The sequence below is a fragment of the Oryx dammah genome, unplaced genomic scaffold (genome assembly GCF_014754425.2).
Source record: "Oryx dammah isolate SB20612 unplaced genomic scaffold, SCBI_Odam_1.1 HiC_scaffold_21, whole genome shotgun sequence".
In the NCBI taxonomy this organism is placed as follows: domain Eukaryota; kingdom Metazoa; phylum Chordata; class Mammalia; order Artiodactyla; family Bovidae; genus Oryx; species Oryx dammah.
The window spans coordinates 16,634,133-16,654,455 of record NW_024070205.1 but is presented as its reverse complement, the minus strand read 5'-3'; the positions used below and the strand labels follow the sequence as shown (position 1 = coordinate 16,654,455).

Genomic DNA, 20,323 nt, shown 5'->3' with positions numbered 1-20,323 from the left:
GTCCAGTTCTAACTGTTGCTTCCTGACCTGCATATAGGTTTCTCAAGAGGCAGGTCAAGTGGTCTGGTGTTCTGATCTCTTGAAGAATTTCCCACAGTTTATTGTGATCCACAGAGTCAAAGGCTTTGGCATAGTCAATAAAGCAGAAATAGATGTTTTTCTGGAACTCTCTTGCTTTTTCCATGATCCAGTGGATGTTGGCAATTTGATCTCTGGTTCCTCTGCCTTTTCTAAAACCAGCTTGAACATTTGGGAGTTCACAGTTCACGTATTGCTGAAGCCTGGCTTGGACTATTTTGAGCATTACTTTACTAGCATGTGAGATGAGTGCAATTGTGTGGAAGTTTCAGTATTCTTTGGCATTGCCTTTCTTTGGAATTGGAATGAAAACTGACCTTTTCCAGTCCTGTGGCCACTGCTGAGTTTTCCAAATGTGCTGGCATATTACAGCATCATCTTTCAGGATTTGAAATAGCTCAACTGGAATTCCATCACCTCCACTAGCTTTGTTCATAGTGATGCTTTCTAAGGCCCACTTGACTTCACATTCCAGGATGTCTGGCTCTAGGTGAGTGATCACACCATCATGATTATCTGGGTTGTGAAGCTCTTTTTTGTACAGTTCTTCTGTGTATTCTTGCCACCTCTTCTTTATATCTTCTGCTTCTGTTAGGTCCATACCATTTCTGTCCTTTATCGAGCCCATCTTTGCATGAAATGTTCCCTTGGTATCTCTAATTTTCTTGAAGAGATCTCTAGTCTTTCCCATTCTGTTGTTTTCCTCTATTTCTTTGCATTGATCGCTGAGGAAGGATTTCTTATCTCTCCTTGCTATTCTTTGGAACTCTGCATTCAGATGCTTATATCTTTCCTTTTCTCCTTTGCTTTTTGCTTCTCTTCTTTTCACAGCTATTTGTAAGGCCTCCCCAGACAGCCATTTTGCTTTTTTGCATTTCTTTTCCATGGGGATGGTCTTGATCCCTGTCTCCTGTACAATGTCACGAACCTCATTCCATAGTTCATCAGGCACTCTATCTATCAGATCTAGGCCCTTAAATCTATTTCTCACTTCCACTGTATAATCATAAGGGATTTGATTTAGGTCATTCCTGAATGGTCTAGTGGTTTTCCCTACTTTCTTCAATTTAAGTCTGAATTTGGCAATATGGAGTTCATGATCTGAGCCACAGTCAGCTCCCGGTCTTGTTTTTGTTGACTGTATAGAGCTTCTCCATCTTTGGCTGCAAAGAATATAATCAATCTGATTTCGGTGTTGACCATCTGGTGATGTCCATGTGTAGAGTCTTCTCTTATGTTGTTGGAAGATGGTGTTTGCTATGACCAGTGCATTTTCTTGGCAAAACTCTATTAGTCTGCCCTGCTTCATTCCTTATTCCAAGGCCAAATTTGTCTGTTACTCCAGGTGTTTCTTGACTTCCTACTTTTGCATTCCAGTCCCCTATAATGAAAAGGACATCTTTTTTGAGTGTGAGTTCTAAAAGGTCTTGTAGGTCTTCATAAAACTGTTCAACTTCAGCTTCTTCAGCGTTACTGGTTGGGGCATAGACTTGGATTACCATGATATTGAATGGTCTGCCTTGGAAACGAACAGAGATCATTCTGTCGTTTTTGAGATTGCATCCAAGTACTGCATTTTGGACTCTTTTGTTGACCATGATGGCCACTCCATTTCTTCTAAGGGATTCCTGTCTGCAGTAGTGGATGTAATGATCATCTGAGTAAAATTCACCCATTCCAGTCCATTTTAGTTCGCTGATTCCTAGAATGTCAACGTTCACTCTTGCCATCTCCTGTTTGACCACTTCCAATTTTCCTTGATTCATGGACCTGACATTCCAGGTTCCTATGCAATATTGCTCTTTACAGCATCGGACCTTGCTTCTATCACCAGTCACATCCACAGCTGGGTATTGTTTTTGCTTTGGCTCCATCCCTTCATTCTTTCTGGACTTATTTCTCCACTGATCTCCAGTAGCGTGTTGGGCACCTACCGACCTGGGGAGTTCCTCTTTCAGTATCCTATCATTTTGCCTTTTCATACTGTTCATGGGGTTCTCAAGGCAAGAATACTGAAGTGGAGGTGACAAATAGATTCCAGGAATTAGATTTGATAGAGTGTCTAGAGAACTATGGGTGGAGGTTCATGACCTTGTACAGGAGGCAGTGACCAAAACCATCCCCAATAAGAAGAAATGCAAGACGGCCAAGTGGTTATTTGAGGAGGCTTTACAAATAGCTGAGGAAAGAAGAGAATCAAAAGGCAAGGGAGAAACGGAAAGATATACCCAACTGAATGCAGAGTTCCAGAGAACAGCAAGGAGTGATAAGAAAGCCTTCTTAAGTGAACAATGCAAAGAAACAGAGGAAGACAATAAAATGGGGAAGTCTAGAGATCTCTTCAAGAAAATTGGAGACATCAAGGGAGTATTTCATGCAAGATGGGCATGATAAAAGACAGAGGTGGTAAGGACCTAACAGAAGCAGAAGAGATTAAGAAGAGGTGGCAAGAATACACAGAAGAACTATACCAAAAAAAGATCTTAATGACCTAAATAACCATGATGGTGTGGTCACTCGCCTAGAGCCAGACATCCTAGAATGTGAAGTCAAGTGGGCCTTAGGAAGCATTACTAACAACAAAATTTCACTTCACAGCAAATAGAAGGAGAAAAAGTGGAAACAGTGACAGATTTTATTTTCCTGGGCTCCAAAATCACTGTGGATAGAGACTGCAGCCATGAAATTAAAAGATGCTTGCTCCTTGGAAAGAAAGCTATGACAAACCTAGACAGCGTATTTAAAAAGCAGAGACATCACTTTGCCAACAAAGGTCCATGTAGTCGAAGCTATGGTTTTTCCAGTAGTCACGTACAGATGTGAGAGTTGGACCATTAAGAAGACTGAGAGCCAAAGAATTGGTGATTTCGAATTGTGGTGCTTGAGAAGACTTTTGAGTCCCTTGGACAGCGAGGAGTTCAAACCAGTCAATCCTAAAGGAAATCAACCCTGGGTATCCATTGGAAGGACTGATGCTGAAGCTGAAGCTCCGGTACTTTGGCCATGTGATGTGGAGAGCTGACTCATTGGAAAAGACCCTGATCCTGGGAAAAACAGAGGGCAGGAGGAGAACAGGGTGACAGAGGATGAGATGGTTGGGTGGCATCAGCAACTCGATGAACACAAATTTGAGCAGATTTCGGGATCTAGTGAAGGACAGGGAAGCCTAGCGTGATGCAGTCTATGGGGTCACAGAGGTTGGAAACGATTTAGCGACAGAACAACAACAACAGAAAAGATATGTTGTTGTGTTTTATTCCACAAAAGAGGAATCTAAAGGTGTCAGGGCTCCAAACAGAAATGGCCTCCAGAAATTTCTCCTTCAAATTCCAGAGAAGAGTGAAATTGATGTTGTTGTTGTTAATTATGAATTATTATTTTTACTGGAGTGAAGGGCGGGGGAGGGAAGGGTCCAAACAGAACCCAAATGTAGAACAAACTCAACCTGTTTTTTTAAAATTTATCTATTTAACCAGCCTCTATAGCACTTCCTCTATTCCCAGCACTATTCTACAAATACTAACTCATTTAGTCCAAATAATAAGTCTGTGCGATATTATTATCCTCATCCTACAGATAAAGAAAGTGACTTCCCTAAGGTCACACAGCTAGTGAGTAGTGGAACCAGGATCCAGACTCAGAAAGTCTAGGCTCTAGAGTCTGAATTTTACCACGACATGCCAAGCGTTTCCAGACTTGCAGCCATTAGCCCCTGGATGCATGCTTGTGTGCTAAGTCGCTTCAGTCGTGTCTGACTCTTTGTAACCCTATGGACTGTAACCCACCAGGCTCCTCTGTCCATGGGATTCTCAGGCAAGAACACTGGAGTGGCAACCAGTAATTCCATGTCCTTCTCCAAGGGATCTTCCCGACTCAGGGATCGAACCGGTGTCTCTTTTGTCTCCTGCATTGGCGGGTGGGTTCTTTACCACTAGTGCCACCTGGGAAGCCTTAGCCCCTGGATTCCTGGCATACTATATTCCACCATGAACTCCATCCTCTGTTCTAATCCTCTTTCTTTCGTGATTTCAGATGGATCAGTTTATGCAGCAACTTGAGAGCCTCGAGACACTGCTTTTGAAGGCTCAGGCTGGCGGAGGAGCAGTACCTGACGCAGAGCTGGAGGGCAGGATGCAGCAAGCTGAACAGGCCCTTCAGGACCTTCTGAGAGAAGCCCAGGTTTCAGAAGGTGATGGAGGCCCGTTTCACACAGGAGAGAATTCAGGGGCTTAGAAAGCAGTCCCCTGGGTCATAGAATCTTTGGTGGTAACAGTTCAGCAGATGTCTTTGCCTCGCCCTTGCGGAGGGGGCAGAACTGTCTGCGATGTTCTCCTGAGATTCGAAATGATGGAGATAAAAGAGCATGCATTCACATACTGGGTGTTTACCGTTTTGCCAAAAACCAGTCAAAGTCACTTTTTCAGCCCTCTATCTTTGATGACTTGACCCCTCAACGTGCTCATCCTCCCTCTCCTTGTTGATGTTCAGGTGCTATTAGATCCCTCAGTCTCCAGTTGGCCAAGGCCAGGAGCCAAGAGAATAGCTACCGGACCCGCCTGGATGACCTCAAGATGACCGTGGAGAGACTTCGGACCCTGGGCAGCCAGCATCAGGACCGAGTTCAGGATACTCGCAGGCTCATCACACAGATGCGCCTGAGCCTGGAGGAGAGCGAGGCTGCCCTGCGGAACACTGTAGGTGGCGCTGGGTTCGGGGGTGAGAGTCCCTGCTGTGCTGAGGGACCCACGGCGCATCTCATGGGCTCACTTTTTCTCTCGGGTTTTCTGGTCTCTCTGGTAGTCAGTAGGACTTCTTTTCCTTGCAGCAGTCACAGCTTTCTTTGGCTTCCTGCCAGTTCCTGTTTTATGCTTTATAGCTTCCCAGGTGGCTCAGTAGTAAAGAATCCACCTGCCAAGCAGGAGATATGGGTTCGATCCCTGGGTCGGGAAGACCCCCCTGGAGGAGAAAATGGCAACCCACTCCCTAATTCTTGCCTGGGAAATGCCATGGACAAAGGAGTCCAGCAGGTTGCAGTCCATGGGGTCACAAAAGAGTCGGACACGACTTAGGGACAGCCTTTCTCTTTCACCAGTTCATTCCTTGGTACCTGTAGCATTGTCTGCTCCCTTCTTTCTTCCTATCTTCTAGCTTGTTAGCTCTTGGAGGGCAGGATTCAATTTTGTTCATCTGTACTTTCTCAGCCCATAACACCAAGTATGGCTCTGATAAATGTTTGCTGTATGAAGGAGTGAATGAAGAAAATGAAGAAGGAAGGAAGGAATTAGGAGGGAAGGAAGGAGACCAATAAAAACATGGTGATGGAAATAGGGGAAAACTTATTACAGTATGGTTTTCCTAAGGATGTAGCTTGTGGTGTGATAGGAGGAGGAGATTTGAATGAACACTCTTGTTTTTCCGAATAAAGGAGGAAATGGTGACAATAATGTAAGATGGGAGGTAGATAAAGAAAGTTGGAAGATAATCAGATATAATGCCGGGGAAATGAAAGATTTAAAAATAGTGTGTATTGATTTTCCTTTTGTAGAATATTCAGAAAACAAATGTCCCCTATGATCTCATTGCTATGAAATAACTACCATTAAAACTTGGCCTATGTTCTGGACTTTAAATATATATGAAGATATAAAAATGCATATATTTTAAAATCCATTTATATATACAGACTTTTTTTGAACTTGGATTTCTATTTGATTCAGGCTCTACTTTTTTTTTTTTTTTGCTGTAATGACCATGGTAAACCAGGGACTCTTAATGAGTCAGGGATTCAGACAGGACAGCTGCAGAACCTGCTTAGGCTCCATGGCTCCCAGCAAAGCCTTAATCAGTTGTCCTTTTCCCACAGAATATTCCTCCCTCAGAGCACTACACGGGGCCAAATGGCTTTAAAAGTCTAGCTCAGGAGGCCACAAGACTGGCAGACAGGTGAGTAGTACTGGAGGGCACCTCTGCTTCAGACCACCTCTGTGAGGCCAGACTTGAACAACTCTGCTGAGTATTCAGGACTAAAGCTCCATACTGATTACCTCCAGGCTCCTTTGCAGCCATCCCCCTGCCCTGAAGCCATTTTTTAACCGCTTGGTTTTCAGTGTATGTAGGTGGCCACTGGGCAAGGTCATTTGGCAGGAGTTGGGGGTGGGGTGTTTCTTTTCCAGATTTCTCTATGACTCATGGTATGGCTTCGGTGTATGTCAGATGTAATTCCTTGGGCCCTGGGACATGAATCAGCCCTTGGAAAAGAGTACTTTGCAGCTTTGAGGGAGTCCCAGGCTCCCACACCAAGCCTGGGAACAAGCAGCAATGAGTTGTTTGCTAGCCTGTGGGGGCCAAGAGTGCAGAGGGGGAGAACTCCCTTCTGAAAACCGGCTCTGCAGGGCCCTGGTAATCACAGGCAGCTCCTTAGTCCTTGCCTGATTGCAAATCCTACAATCAGGATTGATGTTAAAGAGGTTTGCTCCTAGCAGAGGGCTCAGCAAGGTGGCAGGCTCTGCTAATCCCGAATGGAATTCAGTCAGCAGAAGGGGGCTGGCTCATGCTCTCATAGCGTGGGCTGCTTCCTGGATTTGTTTTCATCAGTTTCTAGAACCAAGAGGACAAAAGCAACTGGGGAAATGTTATTGATGGACTTTGTCCCCCTTAATGTTGGGCTAAGTTTAAAGTTGCAGCAAAAAGTGGAGAGGGAGTTGGATCTTGGATAAAATAAAGCCTAGGGATTTCTCCTGCAGAAAAGTTTATAAATGCAGTGTTTATCACCCTGAGATTTCTCGTGCCCATCTCCGTCACTTCCCCTGATTATGCTAGAAATGAAGTAGATCATCAAAAAAGTTTAGGACGTGAGGCTACGTCTCAGAACACCTTCTCTTCTCTATAGCACCTCTAATAGAGGAGCTCCATCTCATCTGGGTCAATTCTATTGTGGGTTTTTTTTTTTTTTTTGAGTCAAAGCAGTTCTCTTACTCCTCTCCACTTATTTAAATAAAAGGCCTAAAGTAAGCTCTTTGCATCCTTCCATATCATTTCTTTTTAGATTCCACATATAAAGGATGTCATATGATATTTCACCTTCTCAGTCTGACTTACTTCACTCAGTTTGACAATTTCTAGGTCCATCCATGTTTATGCAAATAGCATTATTTCATTCTTTTTAATGGCCGAGTAATATTCCATTGTATGTATGTATTGCATCTTCTTCGTCTATTCCTGTTGAGGGGCATATAGTTTGTTTCCATGGCTTGGCTATTGTAAATGGGGCTGCAGTGAACATTGGAACGCATGTATCCTTTCTCATCATGTTTTCCTCCAGATATATGCCCAGGAGTGGGATTGTAGGTCATATATAGTAGCTCTATTTGGGAGGAAGGGGTAGTTAGAGACTTGGGGATGGACATGTACACACTGCTATATTTTAAATGGATAGCCAGCAAGGACCTATTGTATAGCATGTGGAACTCTGTTCAATGTGGCAGCTTGGATGGGAGGGAAGTTTAGGGGAGGATGGATACATGTATATATATGTATGGCTGAGCCCCTTCGCTGTTCACCTGAAACTAGCACAATGTTGTTAATCGGCTACACCCTAATACAAAATAAAAATGTTGTTGTATGGCAAAAAAACTTTTTTTAAATAATAAAGAAAGCCCTTTGCTATAAAAACTCATTCTTTTTTATCTTTTCAGCCATGTCGAGTCAGCCAATAACATGGAGCAATTAGTCAGGGAAACTGAAGACTACTCCAAGCAAGCCCTGACCTTGGCGCGCAAGGCTGCTACTGAAGAAGGCAGCAGCGGCAGCCTCCGTGGCTCCGTGGTGCAAGAGCTTATGGGAAAGTACGTTTCAGCAGGTCCTCAGACCGGCTAATATAATCTGCTCCCTCCCAGGGTACAATGCAAACCACCTGTGTTCCTTTAAAAGTATCAATAGTAAGAAGGACGAGAAATGAGAGTGTTACTTTGGAGGAAAGCAGATACCTTTAAGACTGGAAGAAAAATGTCAATTACTCTAAGTAAAGTTTCAGTTTTGATTTAGAGGTTGTATATTTGTAGATATGGTACCATCTGTGGTGTTTAAAGGAGGTGAACACACCCATCTGGTGGCATGGAGCGTAAAAACATAATATATTCATGTGATTAAGAATTGGGAAACTTGGGTTGAATTTTTCTGACCCAACCTGTATAAACTTTAATGCCTGTGTTTAAAATGTGGAAAGAGACACATATCAGACATTTATGCTTGTCTGGTTCTTCGGATAATCCTGATGACATATTTTTAACAGAATGAATTTTTGCTTTTAATAAGAAGAGCGAATTCTCAAAGCCTGCTCTCTTCACTCCCTGCAGATTGGAGAAAACCAAGTCTCTGGCCCAGCAGCTATCGAGGGAGGCCACTCAAATTGACACTGAAGCAGATACGTCATATCAGCATAGTCTCCGCCTTCTCAGTTCAGCAACTCAGCTTCAGGGAGTCAGTGATCGGTCCTTCCTGGTAAGAGCATCTAACCTATGCAGTGATGTACAGAAGAAGGGCCAGAATGCTTTCTTCTCTGGGATTCCATTGAATTGTTCAATCATCCAGTGTTGTCCTCCATATTTACCTTTCTTGCTTTAAATTAGGGAGCTCATTTATCCTTCTCACTATCCTCCTCTTATCTTTGTTCTTAAACTCCAATCTTGGTCCCTGATAACACCTTGGTTCATATTCTGAGCCTATTTCTGTTAGTGAATACAAGTTTTCTGTCTCTTCCCTCGTTTGGGGGGCTGTTGAAACCTGTGAGAAATTACTATAGAACTTTTGATATCTACCTTTGGGTCCAACCTATAGTATATCTTCACCTCTAGCCACTGGGAAGGCTTTTTTTTTCCCTCAAAGGTTTGCCTTGTTTCTGTCATCCATTCCTTTAACTATTCCAAATTTATTGGATTAAGATTCAGCTTTCTACCCACAGCAAAAAGCATTCACAATGATTTTCACATATAGGAAACAATAATAAAAAAACGCAGAGCAGACATAAAATTCGTTTGCTAGTTGGGGGGCATGCTGCCTGACTTGCATGAGGAATATTGCCTCGTTTCTGTAGGACTTTGGGCCTGGATTGTTGTTTTCAGATAATAATGGCAGGTCCTGGGAAGACTGGTGTGGCAACTGGTGAGCAGAATGTAAGGCTTTTTCATTTGGGGGGCTCACAGGTAGAAGTGAAGAGGATCAGACAAAAAGCTGACTCTCTCTCAAGCCTGGTGACTGAGCGAATGGATGAGTTCAAGCGTGTGCAAAGCAGTCTGGGAAACTGGGAAGAAGAAACCCAGGAGCTCGTACAGGATGGGAAGAATGAGAGACAGGTACCCCTTGTTACTCCGTTCCTTCAGCAGACCCATAGTGAATGGCTGCCAGTAAGAGGAGCCATCAAAAACTCTCGAAAGGTCATGGTATTGTTGCTTACTGAGACCTTAATGTGATTACCTCAGTTCCACTCACTGAAAGTGAAGTCGCCCAGTCATTTCCGACTCTTTGCAACCCCATGGACTGTAGCCTATAGGCTCTTCCATCCGGGGGATTCTCCAGGCAAGAATGCTGGAGTGGGTTGCCATTTCCTTCAGCCCTCAAATGTAGGAATAGGACTGAAGTCTCCTGGGCCCAATTTTGATCTAGCTCTGTCTCTGAAGACATATGTCTGTACTTCCTAGGCATATATGACATAGGTCTGTGAAGTGTATGTCCATACTTCAGGAAGTATCTAGAGTTTAAAATTAGGATTTGCAAAACTGTTCTTGTCCCTGAATGGAGCTCGAGTCTGTCCACAATGTGGAATCCTATTGGGTCATCAGGTTATAAAGTTTGTGGTCTCAGGTTGTGGAGGGGTGTGCTACAGCACCCCTAGACTCCAGGAATCACAGTTCTCGGTTGCGAAGAGCAGTGTGTCAGAGCGGCTATGCTGGCAGGAGGACTCTGCCTGGGTGTGTGTTACATTTACTCTAACCTTGTTCTGCCTGCCCATTTACAGAAATCAGATCAGCTGCTTTCCCGTGCCAACCTTGCTAAAAGCAGAGCCCAAGAAGCACTAAGTATGGGCAATGCCACTTTTTATGAAGTTGAGAACATCTTAAAGAACCTCAGAGGTGAGTATTTCAGGGTTCAGATCACTTGAGTATTTTAAAGGTATAAACATGACTTTGGTTTATTTTGAATCTTCATAAATCTCTGTAAGTGGCAGGCATGTTGAGGTATTAATAGACACTCAGTAAATATCTTTGTAAGGAAGAACATTTTAAAATATTTAATATAGTAGAAACAATTGTGAAAACTGAAAGTGTTAATCACACAGTTGTGTCCGACTCTTTGTGACCCAATAGACTGTAGCCCGCTAGGTTCCTCTGTCCATGGGATTGTCCAGGCAAGAATACTGGAGTGGGTAGCTATTCCCTTCTCCAGAGGATTTTCCCAACCCAGGGATCCAACCCAGGTCTCCCACATTGCAGGCAGATTCTTTACCATCTGAGCCACCAGGGAAACCCATATTATACTAAATGTCAAAAGGCTTGAGTTCTGATCTATGCTCAATCATGTGATTAGGCTGAGCTGGCTGTGTGACTGTAAGCAAGTCACATAACCTTTCCAGACTCTGATTTTCCCATCTCTCCCTTTCTCTTGAACTAAACTGCCTCGAAGGTCCTGCAGAGATTTAATATCTCACTACCATATAGATAGTTTTCTTTTCTCTCCCTTTCTTTCTTTCTTCCTTTCTCTCTCTCTTTCTTTCTTTGGCCTGATTGGTTCCAATAGTCAGTGAGGTTGCCTTGTGATAAATGATATAGAACAAGCTTTGTCATAGCATCTAGATTCCAGGAAATTTGGGTTTGCGCCTTGCAGTGCGTGCATGCTAAGTCGCTTCAGTTGTTTCCGACTCTTTGTGATCCTGTGGACTGTAGCTGGTCAGTCTCCTCTGTCCATTGGGTTCTCCGGGCAAGAATGCTGGAGTGGGTTGCCGTTCCCTCCTCCAGGGGATCTTTCCCACCCAGGGATTGAAGCCGACTCCTTTCTGTCCCCTGCACTGGCAGGTGGGTTCTTTACCACTAGCGCCACCTGGGAAGCCCTGCAGAGATTTGGTTAAAGTTTCAGGCTTCTTCACGAAAGAACAACAATAAAGACATTTTCAAGTCTTGGGATTTTCCTCTGCACAGGAAGTACCTCTCTACCCATTCTATTCAATTGCTAACTACTGCCATTGGTAGCTTAGGGTTTAAGGCTCTGGCTTGAAACTTTGGGCTTCAAAGAGTCTACTTGCTTCTGATTCATTTGGAGGTTCACTTTTGCAAAGATGGGGACCCAGGGCAGCCTGATTGTTGATTGTCAGTTCAATACTTTCTCTCGGACAGGAAAGAGTCACGACCACAACTTTCCACTCTCTCATCCCTTGGGTGCTATTTGGGTTTGTGCCTTGCAGTGCGTGCATGCTAAGTCGCTTCAGTTGTTTCGGACTCTTGATTTTTCTTAAAGGCCTCAGTCCCTTTCATCTTCAGTTGTAAGTTAATTTTCATCTTCATGGCAATGTTTTCTTATCTTCTTTCCAGAGTTTGATCTGCAGGTTGAAGACAGAAAAGCAGAGGCTGAAGAGGCCATGAAGAGACTCTCTTACATCAGCCAGAAGGTTGCAGATGCCAGCGACAAGACCAGGCGAGCAGAAACAGCCCTGGGGGGTGCTGCTACCGACACCCAGAGGGCAAAGACTGCAGCCGGGGAGGCCCTGAATATCGCTGGCAAGATAGAACAGGTAAAGAGAAATCGTAGGTCAGCGGGAGCAGCTTCAAACATACTGGTCATGTTGAATGAGCGAGAACGTTGGGCTCATTCTGACCTGTAAGACTCAGCGTCCTGTTATGGTCCATGGTGTTCCCAGATCCACTTGGCTGGCCTTTTGGTTGGTTGGTTCACAACCCTGTCATTGACTGGGGGCTGGAGTCCCACCCTCGCCATTTTCAGCCCCCTTTTTAGACAACACCATGAGAAGAACCACGGAAGATTGCTTTTTATTTAGACTATTCTGTTAGTTTCCTGGACCTGCTATCAAAAAGGAGCACAGATTGGGTGGCTTAAAACAACAGGAATTTATTCTCTGAGAGTTCTGGAGGCTAGAAGTCTGAAATCAAGGTGTCAGCAGAGTGATGCTCCCTCCAAGACTGGCTAGAAACCTCCCGTGCCTCTTCCTAGCTTCCGGTGGTGGCTGTCAACCCTTTGTGTTTGCAGTGGCTTCTCTCCAGTCCCTGCCTCTGTCGTCACCTGGGGCCCTTCTTCCTGGATCTCTCCAGCTCTTCTTATAAGGATGCTGGTTGGATTAGGGGCCCACTCTCCTCCAGCATAACCTTTTCTTGATAAATTACATCTGCAACAACCCTATTTCCGAATTAGGTCATACTCTGAGGAATTAGGGAGAAGGCAGCGGCACCCCACTCCAGTACTCTTGCCTGGAAAATCCCATAGACGGAGGAGCCTGGTGGCCTGCAGACCATGGGGTCGCTAAGAGTCGGACACGACTGAGAGACTTCACTTTCACTCTTCACTTTCATGCATTGGAGAAGGCAATGGCAACCCACTCCAGTGTTCTTGCCTGGAGAATCCCAGGGATGGGGGAGCCTGGTGGGCTGCCGTCTCTGGGGTCACACAGAATCGGACACAACTGAAGTGACTTAGCAGCAGCAGCAGCTAAGGTATTAGGGTTTAGAATTTCAACTTTTTTGGGCGGGGGGACACAATTCAACTTGCAGCAACTATCCCAGTGTTTTGATTCAAGATTGTGAAATTCTGGAGTTCTGGGTCTAAGCTCCACTTACTCATTTTTCAGAGTAAGCTCCACTTACTCTGTGCCAGCACTGTGCTTGGTGCTGGGGATATGGAGATGGGAAAAACTCAGTCCTTCTCTTTAAGGAGCACTCGGTGTAAGGGAAAGACAGACTAGTTGGATTTACACCCCAAATGTTAAGTGCTACAGTAGAAAGATTGCCTCTCAACTGGAAGAGAGCTTCCTAGTTCTGATTTAAGTGTGACTTTTAGAAATCATAAGCAACTCTAGAAAGCCCAGAGGGGACTTTTGGTATCTAGATTGTGTGGTCTCACTCTTGGACCACTTCCAAAAATAATCTCCAATCTTAGGTCCCTTTAGGGTAGAGACCAATTTTCTATGCCTCTCTTTATATGGCTTCTAGCACAGAGACACCTGTGACTTGATGCCTAATAGTAGCTTGTTGATAAAGATATTAAGATTCACTCATCCTAGTAAAAACAAAACTCAAAGCTGTAGCCCATTCATTCTCTGCACCCCAAACTCAAGTGTCTTGGGGAACAAAGCCATTCAAAAGATGATGGCAGTAAAGAAACACGACAAAGAAGGAGTTGAGTTTCTCACCCTCTGGGTTTTCCCAACTGGTTCCTGTTTCACTCACCATTTGTTGAGCTTGACCGGGAGGGAAGCAGTGTCTCACAGCTGACCCTTCTAGTGTCTGGAGACATACCCCCAAATTGATTTGTTTGAGGCAGAGCTTGGGGAAGGGCATGTCCCCAAGTCTGATTCTCTTGTTGTTCATCTCACTTACTCCATCAGAGCCTGGCCGCAGCTGTATTTTTTCTGCGGTCGTCTTTGGGATGTTTCTATGCCTCACCCCTCTCTCCTTCCGTCCCTGGCTCCCTTTCTTCTCCCAGGAGATTGGGAGTCTGAACTTGGAGGCCAACGTGACAGCAGATGGAGCCTTGGCTATGGAGAAGGGACTGGCCACTCTCAAGAGTGAGATGAGGAAAGTGGAAGGAGAGCTGGCAAGGAAGGAGCGGGAGTTTGATGTGGATATGGACGCAGTGCAGACGGTGAGTTCCCATGGTTTTCCACGGCAGAGTCCTGTAACCTGCCCACTGTGGGAACACCCTTTCCAGATGGGCTTGTGCTTATTTTTCTCTCAGGTAATTACAGAAGCCCAGAGAGCTGACAGCAGAGCCAAGAATGCTGGAGTTACGATCCAAGACACACTCAACACATTGGATGGCATCCTACATCTAATAGGTATGTGGAGTATCCCCAGCCTTCCAACCTGTGTTCCAGGCCTTCTCCCCAGAAGATTAACTAGACTTAGACCCGATGCGTGGGAATCTCAACTTCCCTTAAGGGTGTCAGGAAATTTGCTTTGTTTCCAGGCTCAGATACCTTAGGCAGGTTGCTTTTCATTTGCTGTGGTCTATTTTACCATCTCTAAGGTGGGTCACTGGGCATCTGCCTATTGCCCTTGGAGATGAAAGTCTGTAGGTCAAAGAACTGGGAAGGTATATTGAGGCTGAGAGGTTAATAATGTTCTGCAGATCACACAGTAAATTGTGGAGGTAGGATTCGAACTTCACAGTGTAAGAGAATAATGAATGGCTTGAAGGATTCTGACCTTGATCCTGAGAATCTAGTGGACAGTGTCAAGCAGAGGGATGGCATCAGTGCTGTATATTTCGGACAGATCACTGGGGCAGCTGGGTGGAGGAGAGTTTGAAGGAGGCTTAGACAAGAGGCAGATTAAGATCATTTTGGAGACAGCTGTAGTATTTGAGAGGTGAGAGAGCTCTAAGACAGTAAGAGTGGTGAGGAGGAAGATTCTGCCAGCCTATGAGATCAAGAATCACTTGCTGAGGGACTTCGCTGGTGATCCAGTGACTAAGGCTCTGTACTCCCAATGCACGGGGCCCAGGTTCGATCCCTGGTCAGGGAACTAGATCCTGTGTGCAGCAACTAAGACCTGGCACAGTCAAATAAATACATAAATACTAAGGAAAAAGAATTACTTGCTGATTCTGCTGTTTGTCCCTCCCCAAACCACAGTTGGGACTTCCCAGGTGGTGCCCACCTGCCGATGCAGGAGACATAAGATATGGGTTCAATCCCTGGGTCAGGAGGATCCTCTGGGGGAGGGCATGGCAATCCACTCCAGTATTCTTGGCTGGAGAATCCCATGGACAGAGGAGCCTGGTGGGAAACACAATGCATAGGGTCGCAAAAAGTTGAATGCTACTGAGCACACACACGCATGCACACACATGCAAACCACAGTTACACCGTGCTGTGACTGGTTGTGGAAACTTGAGCTGCCTGGTAGAAGATCCAGATGAAATGTCAAAGAGAGAGGTCCATGAGACACTGTAGACATTTTAGGCTAAAATAGATTTGATGGCACCCCATGATGGCAGCTCCAGTTACCTCACAGCATCCCTCCCAGAAGAAAGTTCAGATAAATGAAAAGCCTGGATTTGGGTGGACCTGATATCAAACCTTCTGTGGCCTGTTACATCAAGCTTGGACCACAGCAGATACGGAACTAGGGCCAGGGATTCCAGCCATACTTAGGAGAGCCCCTTTCAAACTTGGCTTTCCTGTAGAGTGTCATCATCACCCCAAGAGACAAGTATTGTCTACATTGTTTTCCTGATAGCTCTGCTTTCTGATCCAATGAGTCCCAAAGAGTAAAATGCCCTCTTAAGGTAAAAAAAATCCCCAGCTGAGAGTTTAGCAGCTTTGCTTAGTGTTCTGAAAAAGGCAATGAAACTAACAGGGCCTTTAGAGGAAATGAGAGCATGGGGAGGGAGGCTGGGTGAGAACTGTCAAGCATTTTCTGTGTGCCAGGCACTATGCCAGGTTTTTTTGTGGTGCATGGTTGTGTAAAATTTGTAAAGGTTCTATGAGGTGGGTTTTAGGGCTTACCTGGTGGCTCAGTGGTAAAGAATCTGCCTGCCAAGCAGGGGATGAGGGAAGATCGCCTGGAGAAGGAAATGGCAACCCACTCCAGTATTCTTGCCTGGGAAACCCCATGGACAGAGGAGCTACATAGTCCATGGGGTTGCACAAGAGTAGGACATGACTTAGCAACTAAGAAACAACAAATGAGGTGGATTTTATTATTTTATTTCATAGAATAGTGAACAGAAGCTCAAGGAGTTTAATACTGCCCCACAGATCACGTAGTAAATGGGGGAGACAGGATTCCACCCGAGGTCTCCGTGTCTGATGCTCCTGCCATTTGCAAGAAGCTCATGCTGCCTCCCCATGGACATTTTGTCTGCAAGCCTGCTTCACTTCTGCTGCACGTCTTAGAACCCTAAATTCTAGAATCCTCCCCTGTCCCCAGGGGAAGGACTGATCTACTGGATCAACATTTGGGTTATTGTGCTGTTTCTACTCTGTCTGGTCTCTTGAGTCCTAGAAAAATTACAGTTTAATCTCTTTAGCTGGGATAAAACTTCTGCAGTCAAATGGATCTGACCTTGAATTGTCCACTCAAACCTATTCAGACCAAACGGGCCTTGTCAGGTCCCCTTCATGCTGACGTGTCAGAGCATTTATGAGTAAAGCATACCTGAACAAATGTGACCACATTTCATATTGGAAATAAACTAATGTCTAGCCATATCCTCACTGTTCCAGGTCAGAATGAAGTCTTCCATCATTTCATACAGCTGGAATGCATCCCTTAAATAGCAAAGCCTACCTTGGCCTCCCTAAGCCCTGAAACCCAGCCAGTTTCTAAAGGTCTTCTAATAGAAAACAGCAAGAAATTTCCTAAGGGTGATTCAGAGAGCAGAATTTGGAGTTGATTCTGATTCTAGGATGAGCTGTGTTGGGCAGACACCTTGGACAGTATTCAGTCCCTATGACCTTCAGCCTTCATCTTTTCAGAGCAGAAGCTGTTGACTCTATCATGAAAACCAAAGCCCAAGCTTCATCTTGCTTAACTAAAGAGCCCAGATGCTTAAACTGGGCTTTTCAAAACCTTTTCAAAACAAGGCTTGTGCTCTCAAAATTTTTTCTAGATTATTTCTAATTTAAAATAAGCCTTTTTAAAAGAATGGCATACTATTGACTCTGAGCAGGTGGAAACAGAAATTAAAGTTACGAAAGGGCCTGCATGCATTCAAGGGAATCTAATCACAACTTTTTCCTCTGTTAACTCCTTTCCTGTCCTCTAAAAATAGACCAGCCTGGCAGTGTAGATGAAGAGGGGCTGATCTTACTGGAGCAGAAGCTTTTTCGAGCCAAGACCCAGATCAACAGCCAGCTGCGGCCGCTGATGTCAGAGCTGGAGGAGAGAGTGCGTTGGCAGAGGGGCCACCTCCGCTCACTGGAGACAAGCATAGATGGCATTCTGGCTGATGTGAAGAACCTGGAGAACATTCGAGACAACCTGCCCCCGGGATGCTACAATACCCAGGCTCTTGAGCAACACTGAAGCTGCCTTCGAGATTTCCCAACTGGGGTTCTTAGGATGAAGACCTCAGGCTCGGAAGCCATCTCACGCGGGTGGGGTGGGATGGGGACATTTGAAGGTGTTGATGGGCATTCTCAGCTCAACTGAACCTGGCCCCACCCTGAGACCTTGGCCAAGATCAGTGTCTTATTGTACTAGTGTGATGCTCTTTGCTTCCTGATGTGGGGCAACGAGGCAAATAGCATTGAGTATGAGACTCATCAAGGGCCTGGACACCCAAAGGGTAGACCAGATGGAAGGACAAACTGCACAGGCAGATAGTCATAAACCAACTTCTGGAGTACGAACAAGTGTTGCCATGTCGTAGGCAGCTTATTCTTTGAGTAAATGTGACCAAAGGAAATTTTTTTTGACTTTGCCCACGCATAAAATTCTTCCTAATGTCAGAACAGAGAGTGAATTGAAGTCATGCTGTGGTCAGTAAAATACTGTTGCCTCATAGCGTTCAATGTGTTCTTGTTGATCAGAGTTCCTCCCACTTACTGCCCGATCCATGACACGTACTCCACTTTCAAACTGGAGGAAGTGGTGAACTGTAAGCCTGGCATGTTTGGAGCATTGGTATCCTGCTACCTTTGAGTTCTTCTGGGCCTGGAAATGACCACCTTTCCCCTGATGATGCCAGGCAACTTAGAGACAATGTTTTTATTAAAGCATTTCTTACCAGTGAAGCAAACATTGGGAAAGTATTTACTTTCGAGTTTCAAAGTGATAGAAAAATGTAGCTTGGGCTCTGAAAGAGGTGCAATTGTCTAAGAAGAGGTATTAGTCCTAATTCAATGCCATTTTCAAACACTAAAAATTATATGCGCCTGTGGGTTTTGTTCTCACTCTCTCTTTTGATAACAGACAATGTTCCTATTCATACTTGAACTGGGTAGCATCTATCCTTCCATTCTTCCATCCATCCATCCATCCATCCATCCTTACAACGTATATTTATTGAGTACCAATTGTGTGCCAGGGGCTGGGGTACAGTGGTGACATAGTCTCTGTCCTCATAGAGTTGACTGAATAGTAAGGAAGACAAACCTTAAAAAAAATTAAACTTACAAATCCTGTTCCTCACAAGTCATTGCAATAACCCCTTGATTTGCAACCTCATTTTTCAACGGAACATATGTTGCAAGACATTCCCATGGGGCACTTGAATTTTGGTAAATAGCTGAAATGACTCTGGATTGTGCACCCTTTCTTGCGTTTCAGCTGTTGCTCTGCTCCTTTCTACAACTGATTGCAATAGATTGTTGAGTCATAATACCAGTGGGAATTTCTGGAAAAATCAGAAGCCCTTCTAGCCTCTGCTCAGTAGACTTTGGTACTGCCTCACCTCTGTATTTCCTTGGCTTTTCATCGACCTGTTTTTTTTTTTTTTTAATAAAGAACAATTCGTAGATGCCTGTGGTCAGTTTCTAATTTGTTCAACTCTAAGCTTAAGGTGTAGGTACCAAAGGAGTGGTAACAAAAAATGCTTGAGAAAGAGATGTGAGCACCCAGAATTAGCATCTTTAATTCTTTTTTCTGAGTATCTTGTTTGCCTTTTCCAACCAGGCAGGCACTTTATGAGATTTAACTGGTTCTGTCTCCTAAGCATAAAGAAGGATTTATTTCTGGAACAACCTGATCAGGGTGAGGGTGATAATTAATGTTTTTTCTTTTTTTATCAACTATAAAAAAAATAAAGGCAAAAATCAATCATCTGTGGTATATTGTCATGCTTTTTAATAAACTAAAATTTAATAAATGGAGATCCTGAATTGGCCATCTACCCAAGTGACTGAAGATAGAATTCTGCTCCTGCCTACACCGACTCCCCAAATTCTGACAGATCTAATCACTATGCTTTGCTTTCTCTGAAAGTGCATTTTTAATCCTGTCTTGGCATACTCAATCACATATCTTACAAATTTGATTCAATTAACTACAATATCACACAGACCTAAAAATATGCATAATTCACTCATGATTGACTTTTTTTTCTCGTTCTCATCACATACTGGATGGACAGTTGGCAGAGTAGCCCTCCACATACTCATTTCAGAGGCCCTGCCGTTTATAAGGTTTCTAAGGTTGCCTTAGGCAGCATCTCCCTTCCAGTGGGTGGAAAGGAAAAAAGACATGGAAGAAGGAGATACATGGAAGTTTTTGTGAGGCAGGCCTGGTGAAGGCTGAACATCACTTTCTATCACATTTAATGGTCCAGAACCCAGTATTATTATGCCCACCTCTAACTTGTAAGGTGTCTGGGAAATAGAGTCCTTGGTAGGAAGCCGATTCTCTGACAGTTCTCTACTATGAAAGGGGAGAATGCATCTTAGTGATTGGCTATCTGTTTCTGTCAAGTATACATATTCCAGGGTACTTGGTGGGGGATCCAAGGGTGCCTGCAATCATAAAAGGATTCCTTCGTGGGATTGACTGTTAAGCGAGTCATAAGATTGTCTTCCCTGACACATGGGAGATGATCCCTATGTAGAGATGGGAAACGGAAAAGCGACTCATGTGACTCTCTTTGGACCGAAATGATTCCCTCATTTCTGAGGTTGTGGTAGATTGTCCCTAAGCTGAGAGAAGGAGCATGTGACTTAGAAATAGCCTCCCCAGGACTTAGACTCTGTCACCAGTCTTGACCTGACCCTGCCAAGTTAAGGGCATGTTCCTTCCTCTTTCTTATCAGTATTTGTGATTTGTAGTGGAAACTCTCTTGTGCCTCTCAGAGTTATCTAACTAATTGTGCCATTGGTAAGCTATCACACATATTTTCATCTATTTTGACTCATGGGGATTTCTGTCTGGAGAAGTGGGTAGAAATGAAACGGATGTGGACTGTAACTTCTTAGTCAATGTACTTCTGATCTTATCCCAGGATGTGGAGTTTTTTTCAGTATGCTTGGACAAAATTAAGATGGATACTTGGTAATGTCCAATGTTTGGAACAAGTCTTAAGGACTGGGAAT

General features: G+C 44.4%; 1 protein-coding gene across 1 annotated transcript in view; it reads left to right on the top strand.

Moving 5' to 3' along the window:
• Positions 1 to 18,762, top strand: part of LAMC2 (laminin subunit gamma 2) — a 70,969-nt gene extending 52,207 nt beyond the window's left edge. The window contains exons 13-23 of the mRNA XM_040263821.1: positions 4,111 to 4,267; positions 4,567 to 4,772; positions 5,942 to 6,021; positions 7,773 to 7,922; positions 8,433 to 8,577; positions 9,279 to 9,428; positions 10,091 to 10,205; positions 11,658 to 11,857; positions 13,780 to 13,938; positions 14,032 to 14,131; positions 17,074 to 18,762. Of these exons, the coding sequence (XP_040119755.1) occupies positions 4,111 to 4,267; positions 4,567 to 4,772; positions 5,942 to 6,021; positions 7,773 to 7,922; positions 8,433 to 8,577; positions 9,279 to 9,428; positions 10,091 to 10,205; positions 11,658 to 11,857; positions 13,780 to 13,938; positions 14,032 to 14,131; positions 17,074 to 17,327 (1,716 nt within the window). The 3' untranslated portion in view covers positions 17,328 to 18,762. The remainder of the gene's footprint in view (positions 1 to 4,110; positions 4,268 to 4,566; positions 4,773 to 5,941; positions 6,022 to 7,772; positions 7,923 to 8,432; positions 8,578 to 9,278; positions 9,429 to 10,090; positions 10,206 to 11,657; positions 11,858 to 13,779; positions 13,939 to 14,031; positions 14,132 to 17,073) is intronic.
• Positions 18,763 to 20,323: the final 1,561 nt, after the last annotated feature.